The 17,349-nt window shown below is 42.2% G+C and overlaps 3 protein-coding genes across 8 annotated transcripts in view; 2 read left to right on the top strand and 1 right to left on the bottom strand.

Annotated features, from left to right (window-relative positions):
* Positions 1-9,144, top strand: part of cbfa2t3 (CBFA2/RUNX1 partner transcriptional co-repressor 3) — a 42,483-nt gene extending 33,339 nt beyond the window's left edge. For all 4 annotated transcript variants that reach the window (XM_046031951.1, XM_046031952.1, XM_046031954.1 and 1 more), the window contains 4 exons: positions 27-95; positions 787-840; positions 2,561-2,751; positions 3,337-9,144. In XM_046031951.1, coding sequence (XP_045887907.1) covers positions 27-95; positions 787-840; positions 2,561-2,751; positions 3,337-3,717 — 695 coding nt within the window. In that variant the 3' untranslated portion in view covers positions 3,718-9,144. The remainder of the gene's footprint in view (positions 1-26; positions 96-786; positions 841-2,560; positions 2,752-3,336) is intronic.
* A 1,137-nt stretch (positions 9,145-10,281) lies between these two features.
* On the top strand, positions 10,282-13,700 carry pabpn1l (PABPN1 like, cytoplasmic). 2 transcript variants are annotated; one of them, XM_046031959.1, is made up of 6 exons: positions 10,282-10,516; positions 11,503-11,629; positions 12,151-12,209; positions 12,323-12,429; positions 12,570-12,657; positions 13,009-13,700. In XM_046031959.1, exons 1-6 carry the CDS (start codon positions 10,445-10,447, stop codon positions 13,336-13,338), a joined length of 783 nt encoding a protein of 260 aa, XP_045887915.1. In that variant the 5' UTR covers positions 10,282-10,444; the 3' UTR covers positions 13,339-13,700. The 2 variants fall into 2 exon arrangements, with proteins under 2 accessions (XP_045887915.1, XP_045887914.1); XM_046031958.1 differs by having other exon boundaries at positions 10,293-10,516; positions 12,151-12,218.
* A 35-nt stretch (positions 13,701-13,735) lies between these two features.
* Positions 13,736-17,089, bottom strand: trappc2l (trafficking protein particle complex subunit 2L). Of its 2 annotated transcripts, XM_046031960.1 has the most exons (5): positions 16,980-17,088; positions 16,545-16,717; positions 16,047-16,134; positions 13,986-14,065; positions 13,736-13,889 (listed from the first exon to the last, which is right to left on the bottom strand). In XM_046031960.1, exons 1-5 carry the CDS (start codon positions 17,010-17,012, stop codon positions 13,844-13,846), a joined length of 420 nt encoding a protein of 139 aa, XP_045887916.1. In that variant the 5' UTR covers positions 17,013-17,088; the 3' UTR covers positions 13,736-13,843. The 2 variants fall into 2 exon arrangements, with proteins under 2 accessions (XP_045887916.1, XP_045887917.1); XM_046031961.1 differs by lacking the exon at positions 16,047-16,134 and having other exon boundaries at positions 16,523-16,717; positions 16,980-17,089.
* Positions 17,090-17,349: the final 260 nt, after the last annotated feature.

Genomic DNA, 17,349 nt, shown 5'->3' with positions numbered 1-17,349 from the left:
AGTGTGTGCCTGCTTGTGTGTTTCAGAGATCCATAGAGACTTCTTACACAGGCCCCCCTCAGGATACCTGCCAGAAGAAATCTGGAGGAAAGCTGGTAAGAGCCAAGCATCCCCTTCTCTCTATTGTCTTCATGATTGACCTCACACAGACTAACAAAACACACACAATCACCATCATCAGTCTTCAGGGCCTTCACCCAGGCTACTGAGACAGACAGAACAGAGGCCTTACAGCCGTAGGTCCATCAGGGCAGAGGATTGGAGGCCTTCTGTGTCATTAGGGCTAAATGCCCTCCATCTGTCACCACTATGAAAGGCCACTGCAGTTAAAGCTGCAGTGAAAATGCAGTCACCTGGTCCCAAGGCAGGCCGCAGCAGCGCAGCACAGCACACACATACTCTCAAGTTTTAATACCTCTTTTTTTCATTGTGATTGTTTTCTAGCTATATGCAAAGTTATTACTGAAGAGAATCATATGCAGACATTAAGATATACAGACAAAACAAATATTGACCATGGTTATTATTTTTGGCTCAATTTGTAGCCAAAATTAAGCAGGAGCGAGTTTTGCATTGCATGGGCCTTCTTGTAGACTGCATGTTAGATAGAGTCCATCCCAGGAGTCACCTGGCCCAGCCCTTGTTCCACCACAGTCCCAGAACTATTATGTTGCAGTCATAATCCAGTACCCTGCGGAGGAAAGATGCTGCTGCTGTCGGCAAAATAATGTGCTGCATTTTCACCAGCAGAAAAAGCTCTTTTAATTGCAGTTGTTTTTCATACAGGTACTACAAGCATCCCGCTCTCCCCAGCACTAAAGCACCTCCAAAACAGGCAGGGTTAGTAACGTATCTCACTCCCAACATCTCACCTCTACTGTGTGTGTGTGTGTGTGTGTGTGTGTGTGTGCCACTTCTATCTCAGCAGCCAGGTAGTCTGCCTGATGTAGCTGCAGCACCTCTTGCTTTTAATTAAAACCAGACACGTATTCTCTGCTGTGGTTCAGGTTGAGGGACTGCAGTGCTTTTGAAAAATAAGATCTGAAGTGTGAAAAAGCAGACAGAAATAACACGTCTCAGGGACTTGCCAAATCCCTGTGGAATTGAAACGTTAATATTGCTGCCCCCATGTTTTCCATTAAGTGCTAATTGCCCCAGCATCTGCTATGCGGTCTCCTTGATAAGAATTAATTAAATTTGCAAACTAATCTTAGTGGTGCATGCATTAGGCCAGATAATTGAGAAGCTCGGGATAATGCAGATAGTGTTTGCAAAGGAGTGAAGAAAGAGGAGGAGGAAGGGTTTCAGAAAAAGAAAAAAGGAGTAGAAAATGAAATGAAGGATAAAGGTAGAGGTAGATGAGGGAAAGCATTGAGACATGTGTTTAAGTGTGACTGGATGTTGACAGGATTGACAGAATACTAACTTTTTAGCATATGAGCACAGGAACCAAGCTCAGGCATGCACACATGCATACAGACACATATGCATACACAGTCATGCGCATACACACAGCATGGTGTGGATAAGGCTCCCCCCGCTGCCTATCTTTTTGCACAGTAGTTTGAAACAACTGGAGTGGAGCGGTGAAGAAAAGTGACAGTTATTTATGAGTTCCCTCTCAAACAAACACTGACTGGAGGAAATAGGGAGCAGTGGAGAGAACAGTATCATTCTTACCTCCTACTTGGTTGCCCTGGAGAGCCACTTGTATGTGTGTCACTTGCAACGTGTGTGTATGTCTACATCTGGAGGAGGTGGAGCAGAAGGGAGAAAAATCATTTCATTTATGATTAAAAAAAAAACGTTGCTGTCTTTGATGGCAGAAGAAAATGACATTTGGGGGAATTCATATCTTGTGATCACAACCACATTAGCATTTGAATAATAAATAGTGTATATAAATAGCCTATTTCTCAGGTGTAAAAATCCCTATGAGAAACAGTCTACTGTACATTTGTTGTGTACTGTGAGGCCAATAATGAAAGATGGCAAAATGTAATCACTCCTGCCTCTTACTGAGAAGGGACTGCGGGAAGTTTCTATTTTAAACTGCCATCTGGAAAGGAGTCTACACACCTGCCTGTTGTAAAAACAGTTTGTGCTTGTGCTAGAAGAACAAAAGGCCCCATGCTAAAATCTACATTGTAGGAAGCCCTGCAGTGGATAGATTCCCACTTGTAGGGAAATTCACTCTTCACTGTAAACGCTGTCTTATAATTCTTAAAAAAAAAGATTCTTATGACAAGATGACAATCATGCAAACAGGGAATCCAAGGAAGTTGGATGAACCGCCAAGTTAGTGACAAAACTTTGGAGACATCTGCTGTTGTTAGCACTGGAAAGAATTGTGGCCAGACGTGTTTTAATTAATTATTTAGGTCTGGCTGTTTCCATTTTCTGGCAGAAAGTTTTAAATCTTGGATGATGTACATCTGTTCGCTGAGATACAACAAGATAGCAGCTTAAAGAGCCTCAATAAAGGATGACACAGCAGGCAGGATGGGAAACGAAAAGTTATAAGCACTAACACCTCTCTCTCGCTTTCTCTCTTTCTCAGAGGAGGCAGTGAATGAGGTCAAACGACAGGCAATGTCAGAGCTGCAGAAGGCGGTATCGGACGCTGAGAGGAAGGCCCATGAGATGATTTCAGCCGAACGCTCTAAAATGGAGAGGGCGCTGGCCGAGGCCAAGAGGCAAGCCTCTGAGGATGCACTAACAGTCATAAACCAGCAGGAGGACTCCAGTGAAGTGAGTATCACAGACCCCCCACATACATTTTGCCCCATTCTTCTCTCACTTGTTCTCTAATTCCTTACTCTGTCACTCACTCTTTGGGTTCCTCTTCAACGCTGTTTAGCTCCATCCATTACCCTTGACTTTGTTCCTCTTATCCTCTAAGTTATCCTGTGTTGTGAAATCCACACAGCTGGCTGCTCGTGGTTTGTTGCTGTACCATGTTGTCATCATTATTGCAGAAGCAGTCCAGTTGTCTGTGTACATAAAAGCAGACAGACCCAGATGGCTGAAGCTGAGTACCAGGCTGAGGCCATTACAGAGCAGTTGACCACCACCTGCTGGTAACACAAACCAGTGGCGTTGGACTAAGCCTTAAAGCCTTAAAATAAAATAAAATGCCCTATGCAAAGAGTAAGAAAAAGTGAGGATCTGACAAGTAAACTAATATTGACAATAGACATATCTGCATATAAAAACAGTAAAAATAAAATAGGTCTAACATATATTGATATAAGAAAGAAAAAGAACTATGTGCTATCCTGGGACAAAAAAGAGACTTATTTTTATCAACCCACTCTCTCCCCACTGTCTCACCAGAGCTGCTGGAACTGCGGGAGGAAAGCCAGTGAGACATGCAGTGGCTGCAACACAGCTCGCTACTGCGGCTCCTTCTGCCAACACAAAGACTGGGAGAAACACCACCATGTCTGTGGTCAAGGCCTGCAGGGGCTGCCAGGGGGCAGCAGTGTCCCTCTAGGCACTCCCTCCTCCTCCTCAGCATCCTCAAGTGCACCCCCCACCCATTCTGCGAGCACTCCTCCAGGACCCTTGTCCCTGGCAGGCCAGAGCAGTATTGCAGGAGGGGCTGGCAGCGGCAGTGGAAGTGTCTCTGCCAGCCCCAAGGAGAGCAGTTCCAGCAGTGCCTCTCGCTCCACAACTCCAGCTACCCCCGCCCTACTGGATGCCACCTCTCGTTGATGTCTGACCCTTGTCCCTTCCCTTGCATACTGATGCAACAGTGCCCACACTCCAAACCAAACTGAGGAATCTTCATCGCACACTGCTCCCTCTCCTCGTCCCCTACTTCAGTCCATATTTCCCTCTTATCCTTCTGAAAATCTTCTCACTACCTGATGATAGACTGGTTTTCTCAACTTGTCACCTTCCCCCAAAATACTTTTTCTGTCTTTGTCTCTTTCACAACCACAGGCACAAATACAAAGATTCCAGCCTGGGGCTCAGTGTAGTGGGAAGCACGAAAGAAACGTCTCCTATCTCTGTGTTCAGTCACAGAAAGATATCAGATGTGTTTTCCAAAAGCTTTGACTTGAAGTTCTGACTAATATCTGCCCTCAGTAATGTAAGCATGTTAAATACTGTCCACATAAGGATACAAGACAAGGGCTGTGGTAAGGCAACATTGATGGGGAGATGACTAGACCGTTTAGCACTTGGACTGGATTTCCCTTTAATTTAGCACCAATGAGAGAACAGTACCCAGCCCTGACATGTGCACTACCAGTCCAAACAGTTCACTGATATATTCTACATGTACATCTAATGTAGATGGGCAAGGAATACAATACCTTTTTTTCAAATGGATGAGGGAAGGGGAATAATCTGTGATGCGATTAATTCCTCAGAAACACAGCTTAGTATTTATTAAATGTTTCTTTCTGGCTTTAAGGGAAAATAAAGAAAAGTCCAAATATTCTAAACAAAGAATAATAGTGGTGATGATGATGCTCATGATAACGATATGAAAATAAATTAATTTTAAACTGCTAACTACCTTGCTAGCGAGCCAAGAAAATCTACACCGGACTCACCTCTCTACACCATTGTGAACCCAAATGAATTCAAAGATGAAAAATAACATGATCCAAACGTTTGTATTACACTGCCAAAGTGAGTAAGTAAGCGATAAGGAGAAGCACTCATCTTATAACCAAACTCAAAGCAACATCACCTCCTCAGCAGATAAGCCAGCCCTGAGAGGACCAGGCTGCAGAGAAGCTGCAGAAGGGGACCCAGAGATACTCAGACATTTAAGAAACAAACTGTGACCTGCTTTGATCTGCAGCTGCCTCCTGCAGTCCGGACATAACTACAGCGATTCCTCAGTGATGGCCCAGACTAGTGAATATGGACAATGCTGTGAACTTGCCTATTAGAAAGACTTAATGAAATAGATGGAAACCCTGCCACAGTGTGATTTTTTCTTTTTTTGTGAATGGTAACAGAGAGGGCAGAGAGAAAAAAAAGAGGAAAGGAAAAGCTACACAGCCTCAAAGGAGATAAAGATGCATACATGGCAACGGAACTGCCAAAAACCTCAAAACAAGCTTGAAAACATTATCCGAGAAGGCGTTGCATACTATGGAGACGTATGGGAAGATTGTTTGTAAGTCGTTTTTTTAAAGTTCCACAATGGGGAGCTATTTCAAGGAATTGCTGTTACCTTTACATTCACTCCCTCCTTTTCCAAAGCATGATAAACAGATGAAAGAGCTTAGTACAGGGCGGTGTAGACTTGGTTCTCCTCTCTCTTTCTACCTCCCCTCACCCTCCTCCCACCCTTCTACACTCTTCCCAACTACTTGACTCAAGTCTGCCCCTAACCACAGCCTGCTTCGAACAGAGCCTCAGAGCAGTCACGTGAGAAGGGTTGGAACCTGCTTGTAGATATCGTTCCTCTTTTCAAAATGTCTCTTGTCGCCGATGTCCATATGTGCTGCCCTTGTGTATATCCAGAAAGATGGACTTTGTTTTGGTTTCGTTACCTTTCATTTGCCTCCTTTAGGTATGGGCTGAGCAGTGAAGTCAGAGCAAGGACACTCGTTTATGAGAGGAAGCCCCACATTTTACGTATTGTTTGATTTGTTGTATCTATATTAATGAGATGAAACCCCTCTTGTAGAATATTTTGTATTGCTCGCATTGTAAGACAGTGAGAGGACGGAGGTGCAATATGAAGAGAATTCAGCTACTGAATGGAACCTCAGCAACTGCCCATAGGGTGTCATATAATATAGATACATATAAATATATTTAAAGTAACATCAGTAACTTAATGTGAATGTACATAGTATTTAAAGAGGTCCAAAAATGTGTTTGCCAAATAACAGAAACCTTTAAAGTTTAATGTCCAGAATATGTTTTTCTCACAGTACATTTGTTTCTCAAATTTATGAATTTTCCTCTTTTTCTCTCACACAAGTTAAACACTTTCAAATTTCACTCAAATCAAAGCGTCATGTGACCCTGAGTGGAGGAGACTGTTGGTAACAGAGGTAAAGGTGGATCCATACAGGACCACAATGCATGTAGCTGAAGGGGTGGATTGACAACTACAAGACTTCCAGAACATTTTCTCTATTCATTCATTTTGTTTGTGTGTCACTTTAATCGCAATTGGGACTAAATGATGTCACTGTTGTGTGTGTCCATTCACCCCAGGTCAGTTTACATCCTGCAGGAGGGGACTCAACTGTGTGTATTTTTAAAAAAAGCCCAAATGTAGTCAATAGTTATAAAAAGAAATAAGTGGTGGCTCAGTTTCAATCAGTTTGTTAAACTTGATACATCATGTCAAGTGTTCCGTTTCCTTTCAGCTCAAGTGCCACTGTAGTGACGCTCTTCGTTCTCATTGACCTGTGTGTGTGTTTGTGTGGTTAGGAGTGTTTGTTTCTCCCCAAGGTGCAGGACAAGCCATTAATGTAGGATTAAGTGATATGCCAGTGTTAAGCTACAGTAAACCTCAAACCTAATTTTGATACCCAATCTGTGAAAAGTTGCTTTAAACAAAAAACAAAGCAGATTATTGTTTATTTATAAAGTTGTAATTTGAGCATAAGCTGAACATCTGGGATGGGTCTTTATTTCCAGGCCAAGAGAGTAGCAACACCTCTTCAGGTTTATTTTTTCAGCCCTCCCCACATGCTGATCAATATGATCACCTCTGGTGAATTGAGGTTTGTTAAATGGTCTCAAGGCATATACTTAAAGGGCCTTATAGCAGCCATGCTCACACAAATTTTATATAGATCAAACCCTACATGGTTGGCCTCATACACGCTTGGACCAAACTTGGGGAAAAAATAGGAAATTTTCTTTTTGCAGTGGGTGGCATCGGAAAACAAAAGCTTAACAGATGGATAAAGTCAATCTTTTTTTTGGACTATGTGAGGCATATAATTCAAATGGAATAAGCTGCAAGGTACCCCTGCATCTGTGTGTAGCATTTATGTATGTGTTAAAAATTACCGTGATATGGTGTTGACTTCAGCCTTTTTGTGCCCTTTCCCCTGATGTCTCATTCCTCCACTGCTACCACAGACCAGTCTTCATAACCCCCCTCCCCTCCCCCCTCACACTAGCTACCTCCTGTGACCATACAGCTAACCACCAGGAGAGGTTGACCTGGACTTTGAAAAGCTGGGCTGAGAGCAGACATGGAAACGCACATTCAAAAGTGAGGCATATGAATCTGTCTGAAAATGATACAAACAAAAGCGTTGAAAGGAATTGCCTTTACTCATGATGTAGAAGAATATTTATTCTCACCAGACCTAACTTTTTTGATCACATCCCACTGACTAAACGGATACTGCTGGAATTAAGTAATACAAACACAGTCAAGCCTGCATATTACCTAAATGAACACAGAATCAACCACGACATGCCATTTGTTGTCCAAAACCAATAAAAGCACAAACCAAAGTAATCCTGCATTGCCATAGTAGGCTTTGACACAGTGTGTATTGACAGACCAGATATAAAAAGGTTAGAGCTCCACTAAACCAGTTAACCAAAGTGTCTGAAATACACACAATCAGGGCACAAGAGTGAAGAGCATGATCAATGAACTGGCAGAGTTTCAAATGTGTAGAACTCTTATGCAAGCAATCAAAGCGCTTGTTGTCTACATATTTAATAGTGTTTCTGTAAAAATATAGAAGCATCTCCTTTGGAAAAGCATACTGATTGCGTGTTCTTACAGTTACAAAGCCTTTCAGAGATAAAATGAATGTGTGGCGGGTGGGTGTTTGTGTGTGAAAGGTGGTGTGTGTGTGTGTGTGTGTGTGTGTGTGTGTGTGTTTTGTAAAAAAAAGAAATATCTTTTTTTTTTCGTGTCTCTTTACAAACTACTTGAAACCTTCTGAGCTTTAATGAAACATCCAGACTATAGTGGCAGATCGATTCACAATATGTAGCAACAGCTTTGTGCAGTAAAATACAGCGTTTGCATACAATATCCTCATCCAAACAACATTGTAATGACAGTTCCATTCAACGCAAAATGCTTTGCGTGTGCCTCCTTGTCTGCAAGTAAGCCCTCAGATATATTAAACAAAGCCAAACCCAATAGACCTGTTTTTAATGACCAAAATACAACCAAAAGTTACAACTTTCTTCTTCTTTCACTTAGGTTAAGGTTTTTATGTTATGTCCCAGCATTAGAGGACTTCAGTGTGGCCGATTGTGTGGGACATGAAGCTGCAGTCATGCAGCAAAAATCAGAGCTGTAGAGGAAAGCGCAAACTATCCTTCAATGAGATTCTCCCCCCTTGATTTTGCTGGACTTGTTACAAAATATCAGATCAATTTTCAGTTCAGCTGCTGTAAGCTTCACTAAGTCATGAAACTGAGATTCCTGCTGAGGTGTCATATACTTTTCTCTGTTAAGATTTTATAGGTGGCAAATGCATAAGGGCTCTGCTGTTGTGAATACCATCCAAGGGTCTATGAACACTTTACATCAGCCACTTTTCTATTTGTTTAACTATGTACATGGTATGGGCAAAACGCATGTTTAGAAAGGACAAATATTAGCAGGTTGGCATTTGTCTCTCCCTACCCCAACCAGTAACTCTACCAATGAAGATTCAAAGCTCATCTGATGTGATGGTGACACGTCCTTCCTGTGAAACAGGCACTGATGAATAGCTACAGTAGAAAGCTAAAGTGGCAAACAGTGGATACAGCACTTGTTTTCCCAAAAGCCATGGCTCAGGATGGTCCTGTTTTTACCTTTACATGAATTGAAAAAAAGGTTTATGGTTTTATATGTGTAGGGAAGAATTCTATACTGTATTGTGCAATACATTATTACAGAAAAAAACACGTTTCTATAGGAAAGGTTGGCGCTTTGAAGATCTTTCTCCTTTCGTTTTATTTCCCTCTTCAAAAGGTCCTGTTGCCGTTTTTAGATGAAGTTAACTGTGCCAGAAGAATTAAATTCTGATTTGTATTTATTTCTTGCATGCTTTCCTCCCTGTTGCTAATACTGCTCTTTAACTGTTCGCTCTGTTGGATGTGTGAAGCTGTAAAACATTCTAATTCAGGTTATTGTCTGTGTTGAACAATGTAACTGTGTAATTAAAACATGAAATGAAGTATTCATCGCTCTTGTTGCTTTTCTTCTTTAAAGGCAAGCATATTCTGGGACGACATCCACAGAAAAGGAAAACGATCTTGAATCATTACTAACACAAAGTTATTATGTAAGCTTCAGACATTAATTTTCCTGCATGTGATAGTAGCAGATCTAAATAACTTACTGAAAAACCAATATAACTATATGTTTTTAAAAATATGCTGCAACAGTCCCATACACGTTGCATCTCACATATCATCCACTCAGCCAGTTAAAATATTAATTTGATCCAACTATTAAACATTCTGGCTAGGTTTAAGAGGTTAAGATCTTTCCAATGAGTCAGTCATTACAAACTCATGCTGTGCAGCAATTTAGCAGTTTATATAAACACAATGTTATTTTAAATTCTAGTGGAAATCCCACTTCACCCCAATGAAATTTCCACTGATATCAAATAAGTCAGTCTGAATTTTGGAAAAATGTGTAAAGATGTCTAAAACAATTTCTATTTGATGGAATGGTGCAGCTGCAAAACAGTCGAAATAAAACTGTTTTGAATTCACTGGGTTTGGGTTTATTGTAAACATCACAGAACAACTGAATATACGAGATACCGTCAGATAGAATGGATTCCACCAATCCAATCTTTTTTTTAATACTCATATTCAATAAACACAATTTTCCAGTGGTGACATGTCAGAAAGTTTGTGGGTGTCTAATGTTTCTTAAATACACTTATGAAAAAAGGAATAGGCATGTTTCATGGCAGACATTTTGACATATCACAGCAGGAAAAGCACATATGCAAATAATACAGTGAATGATTTTTATTCAGTTTCAGGGTCCTGGTATTGTGCATTCAGGCTCAATGTCACACTTTCCTGTCTTATGCAAAAAAGTAAGTTTAGTGAATCTAAATTACCAAAGGACAACTCAGAAATACTACAACAATTTCCCGTGATTTTTGTCAAATACTACCACATTCATCAAAGAAACATGATTTTATTTTGAAGAATGAGGCTCTTTACCATGAATGAGGGATGGGTAGGCTACTACTGGCAGAGGTAGTGGGGGGGCCCTTGTTGATGCGCCACTGGGACGAAGACGTCCACCTCCAGCGTCTCCCTCACGTGCGCGCCCCTGTCAATCAATCCAGCGCGTCATGAGTCTCATTCACAGGTGATATCTATTAGATTACCTCATATGCTGTCAGGTGTCGCGTCCGTGGATCATCAAACCGTTTCCTTACTGTGAAAGACATTTTCTGTGGCGGTTTTGGGAAGCTGCAGTCGGCTTTGCAGATGCCATGTTTGAGCAGTGAGCATGGCGGAAAATCATCTGGAGTACGGCTACCTGGAGGGCGAGTGCATCGGGGAGTATTTCGCTGAGGACCCGGTGGGTATCATTGTGTTTGCAGTGAATCCAAAAGGGTGCTGTCACGTTTGTTCGTTTGTACGCACGTCAGTAGGGCGAGCAAGTGGCGACTGTCACGTTGGACAAACAAGCGCAAACACAAGCTATGCTAAATGCTGTATCGTTGTATCACTGATAAATGTCATTTTCAAAGAACGACATCCGTGAGCCGCATCCCGTGTGGCATGTTGAGTGACTTGTTCGGCATGCCATGGAGCCAATCAGGTGCACTGCATGCCCAGGTTGGTGGCTTAAATTGTGGTTCAGGACAGGCACTCATAACTGATGGTAAATCCCTGTTTCACGTAGGCTATAGATGATATCCTTAAACGTCAGGCCAGCAAAAACTGTGACTTCGAAGAATCAAATGTGAAAGAATAAAATTTTCATTCAGAAGTCCACATTTGGGTGCATTTGGTGCCATCACAAGATATTTACTGACAATTTTGTTGAACTAACATGGACATGCTGGCCAAGCAGTCGGTTCTATGCCTTCTGAGTCATATAATTTTCAATCCAAACAGTACTTTTGAGAAAACTGTTTCTTGTAGCCTAATGCAGATCAATAAAAAAACACCTTTTTAGTTTTTTGTATCACAATCATAAACATAGCCTATGGATGAAGATGATGGCACACCAGAAAAGCTTTACATCTCATTGACACATCTCCTCATCTCGAGAACAATCATTCATCAAAAATGTCTTTTTTGTGTTTGCTGATCCAAAATTAAAAAGGTGTCAAACTGGTTTGAGATCTGATGACACTTGAAGGTAACAGCATGGGCTTCACATAATTTTCATTCCTAAAATTGACCCCTGTATGGAAGCATCTTTATCCCATTATGGTTGTGCACTCATTCATTCAGGTTTTCCTTTTTCAAATTTGTCACCAGTGTGGTTGTCGGTGTAGTAATCTGCTTCAGTCCACAGTGACTTCATGTTCTGGTTTCCATACTTGTGTGTTTCAGGAGCTGGCGGCCATCAAGGCCAGGGTTCAGGAGCTGGAGATGGAAGAAGAGACAGAAAGACTGAAGGAGGAGGAGGAGAGGTGTGACGTGGGAGAGATGCAGCTCCTGACCAGCAGCCCTCGGCCTGGTGAGGCAGCCCACAGGTCTTATCCACCTTGGGGTTTGTTATTGTCATGTTGGTGTACAGCTAAACGTTATCTATTTGGGAAGCCTCGACAGCCTATTTTTAGCCAGGTGTGTAGCATCGCAGCCTCTAGGCAGGTGAGGTAACCGTGTCCTTCACCATCTGGCTAACACCTGGGACGCTTCACATGTGCCTCATCACTGCCCAATGAGATGAAGCAGCGAGCCCCAGAGATCCAGAAGGGTCCTTCTCGTTGCCTGTGGCTATTTTCTGCCTCTGTGCATCTCCTCATCCCTTTCACCCCCCCATCTTCCTCCCTTTTGGTTTCTTCTCAGAACAGCGGTGCAGTCAGAGGGGAGCCAGATTCTGAGAGATGTACTGTCTAAGATGATGCAAGAAATGTGTTGGTGAAAGAAATTGTGTTCATCTCACATGGAATGACGCCCTCCAAGTGAAATGAACAGAAAGTATGTTAATACTGCATGCACAAAAGCAGCATATACAATTGTTTGTTTCCTCCACAGGACCTTTCTACAATATGACGCCTGAGGAGAGGATAGACGCAGACAACAGATCAGTCTATGTAGGAAATGTAAGACTTGTATATCTCTTCATACTGAGCATGTGTGTGTATTTTATTTATTTATTTTTTTCCCCCCACACTTCTGATCTGACACGCTGTTAAACAAATCCCAGGTAGACTACGGAGCTACCGCAGATGAGCTGGAGATCCATTTCAATGGCTGTGGTCCTGTCAACCGAGTTACCATCTTGTGTGACAGGTTCTCTGGCCATCCCAAGGGGTGGGTTCAACTTGTGCATACAACATACACTCACACCCCCCACCCCGCCTGACACTGTTATAGACCATAGAATACAACTATAAGCATGTTGGCATCCAGGTTTATTTGTTGCATTGGTCTTCTCTCTTCCTCTTTCACAGCTTTGCTTACATTGAGTTCTCTGATCGAGACTCTGTGCATAGTGCTATTGGTTTGCATGAGACCTTGTTCAGAGGAAGAGTCCTGAAGGTGAGGAGCATTACACTACATGTCCTTCAAGGGGAAAACCCTCAAACTAGTTGGCTACTCACACATGGGTACTACTAACTTTAGGATGGACAGAGATGATCAGGTATATAGACTTACTTTTAAATTCAGAAATTTGGTCCTGTACATTGCAGATGACTTTACTCACTATTTTTATAAGCCAAAAGAGTTACAGCACCCATTTGGTTTTCATTGTCCTCTTTTTGAGCTGTTGTCTCTCTATCAAGACATCTAAGTTTTTCTGTTCTGTATCACTGTTGAATAGCAAACACTGCATTTCTTGAAACGCATCCTAAACAACACCGTATTAAACCAGTGTTGTACGGCTTGCAGGTAATGCCCAAGAGGACCAACATGCCAGGCATCAGCACCACAGACAGGGGAGGACACCGAGGTGGCCACTCCAGAGGCAGAGGCCGTGGGTACCGTCCACCCCGATACCAGAACAGCTCTCGAGGCAGGTTCCGGTACCAGTCAACCAGGCCACAGCATCAAACACCCCACCCTTACTATGGAGGCCCCTCAGTAGGGAAGAGACAGTGGGGACACATGGACTACCATGAACAGATGCCTAAACGTTATCCATGTCTTCTTCTCATCACCCCACCGACAGATGAGTTGGGGCCAGGGTCGAGCGGACCGCACTACCCTCAACAGCGCTAGCACCACCCACAGCATATGTATTAAAGTGCGTGAATAGAATGGATTCATTTTAAAGAAGTGTTTCCAGGCATTACTGAGTTGAGCATCATGTCAGACAGCCAGAATGGACAACAAAGATGACTTTTGAAATTGCACCCCCTCATCAGTCCTTCAAGTATGAGATGTGAAGACTGGGGTTGGAGGCGTTGCATTATAAGCTTATGTTGCTGTGAATGCATGGGACAATCCTCAAGTTGTTATGCAGTTTGCGTCTTACTGTTTTTACAAATTGATGCGAATGTATTGTGTTGCTGCCTGCAATGTTATGTATAACTTATAAGTTCTTTGCTATGTAAGTGAATAAATAAAATAATGATCCGGTGCACAGTTTGTAGTTAAAATGACACCGATGCAGTGATGTACAACAGCTTCTCAGTTTTATTACACTTCAATCAAGGCAACATGTTAATCAATAGGATTTGGAGTATTCTGTACAGTGGAGGCTCAGAATGGGGTAGAAGGGATGTCAGCCAGTTTGAACCATCATCCCAGATACGATGCCATCGAAGGCCCTGGAGAATGATAGGTTGATAATTAAACTGCAAGATTAGGAAAAACGTTAATATACAGATCTTTTCGAATTTCAAGTATCACAAGAATAAACTCACTTAGACTGAATGGGGTCCCCAGGATTGTGGAATGGGTTGCACATTACGTCAGTAAAAGAGTTGTGTAATTTTCTGAACATCTGTAATAGAACAACTTACGTATAAATTTACAATAACTACTGTGGGGTCATGTATGGGTGCATGCTCATCCTAAAATCAGATTATTTTTTTTTTGTATAAAACATGTTAAGGATTCATGCAAAGAATTGTCAAAGAAATTACAATATTGTAGAAGCTTTTCTGGAATTGGCATATATATATATGACATATATATATATGCACACTGCTCAAAATAAGGGAACACTTAAACAACAAAATAACTCCAAGTCAATCACACTCCTGTGAAATCAAACTGTCCACTTAGGAAGCAACACTGATTGACAATCAATTTCACATGCTGTTGTGCAAATGGCATAGACAATAGGTGGAAATTATAAGCAATTAGCAAGACACCCCCAATAAAGGAGTGGTTTTGCAGGTGGTGACCACAGACCACTTCTCAGTTCCTATGCTTCCTTACCTTGCTAATGTTTTGGTCACTTTTGAATGTTGGCGGTGCTTTCACTCTAGTGGTAGCATGAGACAGAGTCTACAACCTACACAAGTGGCTCAGGTAGTGCAGCTCATCCAGGATGGCACATCAATGCGAGCTGTGTCTGTCAGCATAGTGTCCAGAGCATGGAGGCGCTACCAGGAGACAGGCCAGTACATCAGGAGACGTGGAGGAGGCCGTAGGAGGGCAACAACCCAGCAGCAGGACCGCTACCTCCGCCTTTGTGCAAGGAGGAGCAGGAGGAGCACTGCCAGAGCCCTGCAAAATGACCTCCAGCAGGCCACAAATGTGCATGCGTCTGCTCAAACGGTCAGAAACAGACTTCATGAGGGTGGTATGAGCGCCCGACGTGCTTACAGCCCAACACCGTGCAGGACGTTTGGCATTTGCCAGAGAACACCAAGATTGGCAAATTCGCCACTGTGCTCTTCACAGATGAAAGCAGGTTCACAATGAGCACATGTGACAGAGTCTGGAGACACCGTGGAGAACGTTCTGCTGCCTGCAACATCCTCCAGCATGACCGGTTTGGCGGTGGGTCAATAGTGGTGTGGGGTGGCATTTCTTTGGGGGGCCGCACAGCCCTCCATGTGCTCGCCAGAGGTAGCCTGACTGCCATTAGGTACCAAGATGAGATCCTCAGACCTCTTGTGAGACCATATGCTGGTGCGGTTGGCCCTGGGTTCCTCCTAATGCAAGACAATGCTAGACCTCATGTGGCTGGAGTGTGTCAGTAGTTCCTGCAAGAAGAAGGCATTGATGCTATGGACTGGCCCGCCCATTCCCCAGACCTGAATCCAATTGAGCACATCTGGGACATCATGTCTCGCTCCATCCACCAACGCCACGTTGCACCACAGACTGTCCAGCAGTTGGCGGATGCTTTAGTCCAGGTCTGGGAGGAGATCCCTCAGGAGACCATCCGCCACCTCATCAGGAGCATGCCCAGGCGTTGTAGGCAGGTCATACAGGCACGTGGAGGCCACACACACTACAGAGCCTCATTTTTACTTGTTTTAAGGACATTACATCAAAGTTGGATCGGCCTGTAGTGTTGTTTTCCACTTTGATTTTTTGTGTGACTCCAAATCCAGACCTCCATGGGTTGATAAATTTGATTTCCATTGATCATTTTTGTGTGATTTTGTTGTCATTCACATTCAACTATGTAAAGAAAGGAGTTTTTAAATGAGATTAATTCAGCTCTAGGATGTGTTATTTTAGTGTTCCCTTTTTATTTTTTTGAGCAGTGTATTTTTCCACCACATTATGGTGAAACAATGTGGGAGACTGAGGTATCACTCTTCTACTGGTTCATTAAATCTAAGCTGAGGCATATGGCAACATGGTATAATTCAGTACTTGCACACATACTGTATAATGAGATGAAAATCCTGACACAGAACCAATTTTGTTGATGTGTATTAAACAACACAAATGTTGCTTTTGGAGAAATGTTTGTTGGGCTGTGTTTGATTATGATTAAACATGCAATAGCATCAACTTACACTTCTTATTTCATTATCCCGTAATGATGTATTTGACGAGTCCACAACAATGACAAATTTCACCTTGGAGTTGGTTACATACCCATATCTAGTTTACCAGTTAAGGATACTTGGTTTCTCCTGTAAGACACCATTTACAGTATGTGCAGGGTTTTCAGGTCCACTGAGTGAGATACCATTTTATATTAGTAACTTAAGTATCCTACGCTTAACATACAGGCTAAAACCATTCTGCAACAACAATAAGATAAATGCAATGGTCTACATATCTGGGAACATGGGCATATGTAAGCATTTCAGCATCTTGCTTGATTAGTAGAGGTGTGTACATTTACTTATGTTCTTCAGACGCTATTAAGATGTGTTAGCAATATTGTTAAAAAGATAATCAACCTCAGACCACAGTCTAAGGCCTGTAAAAGAAATTTGATTTAATTAAAAGATAAGTCTGGCACTTGGAGTACTTGTGGATTTACCTTCAAAATCAAACAAGGATACACTTTGTAGTCTTCAGTGGGATAGAGTAGACCCAGGTACAGCTCTCTCTGGTCTCCCAAAGATTTGCCCACTGCTGAGATCTTCTCCTCTACCACATCCAGAGAGGTGTGAACCGTGTAGTGAAACTTCAGCTCATTTTGAGTGGGCACACTGCGGATATACAGCGGGTAGTTCTGGGGGAGGACATAAAACAGTAACGTTACCGTCACACAAAATCTTATCAACGACGTGGCGAATTATAACAGCAGCCAGCCTAAAATAATGCTAATGTTATTATTAGCTGTTAACGTTAGCCTTGTTTGGGTATTTAAACCTTCTGGCACACAGAGAAAGCTGGCATTTGCCTAGAGGTGATAATGAGAATAAGGAAAACATTGAAACATAAAAAACAGGGTATGGATAAAACCTGGTACATTTAACAACAGCAATCATTACCTCTTTTGCGATCACTGCTATACACACCGCCATGTTAGTATGTTCCTCCTCTGAGCTGCCAGATGCTGTCACGTGATATGCTGCATTCAGACGCTGTTGTAAAAGCGGTCACATTGAAGATTACCCGATTTTGTATATTATACACATCTAGTATTTTAGTCGTGTTCATGTAACTTATTGATAAAATTATTTTGTAACATGGTAAATTATTTGATTGTTATCAACCAATTTTACAATTTTCAGAAGTCCTGAATGCACCAAACAAACAAACAATTCTTTCGGTTATTTACCGTTTAACGATTTAATACTAACATTTAAAGCTACGCATTCATAAGTCAACGAATCAAATAAGCTACATTTAATTAAAAAC

This window comes from Micropterus dolomieu, linkage group LG20 (assembly GCF_021292245.1).
Source record: "Micropterus dolomieu isolate WLL.071019.BEF.003 ecotype Adirondacks linkage group LG20, ASM2129224v1, whole genome shotgun sequence".
NCBI classification, from domain to species: Eukaryota; Metazoa; Chordata; class Actinopteri; order Centrarchiformes; family Centrarchidae; genus Micropterus; species Micropterus dolomieu.
This window is presented reverse-complemented; position numbering and strand designations above follow the sequence as displayed.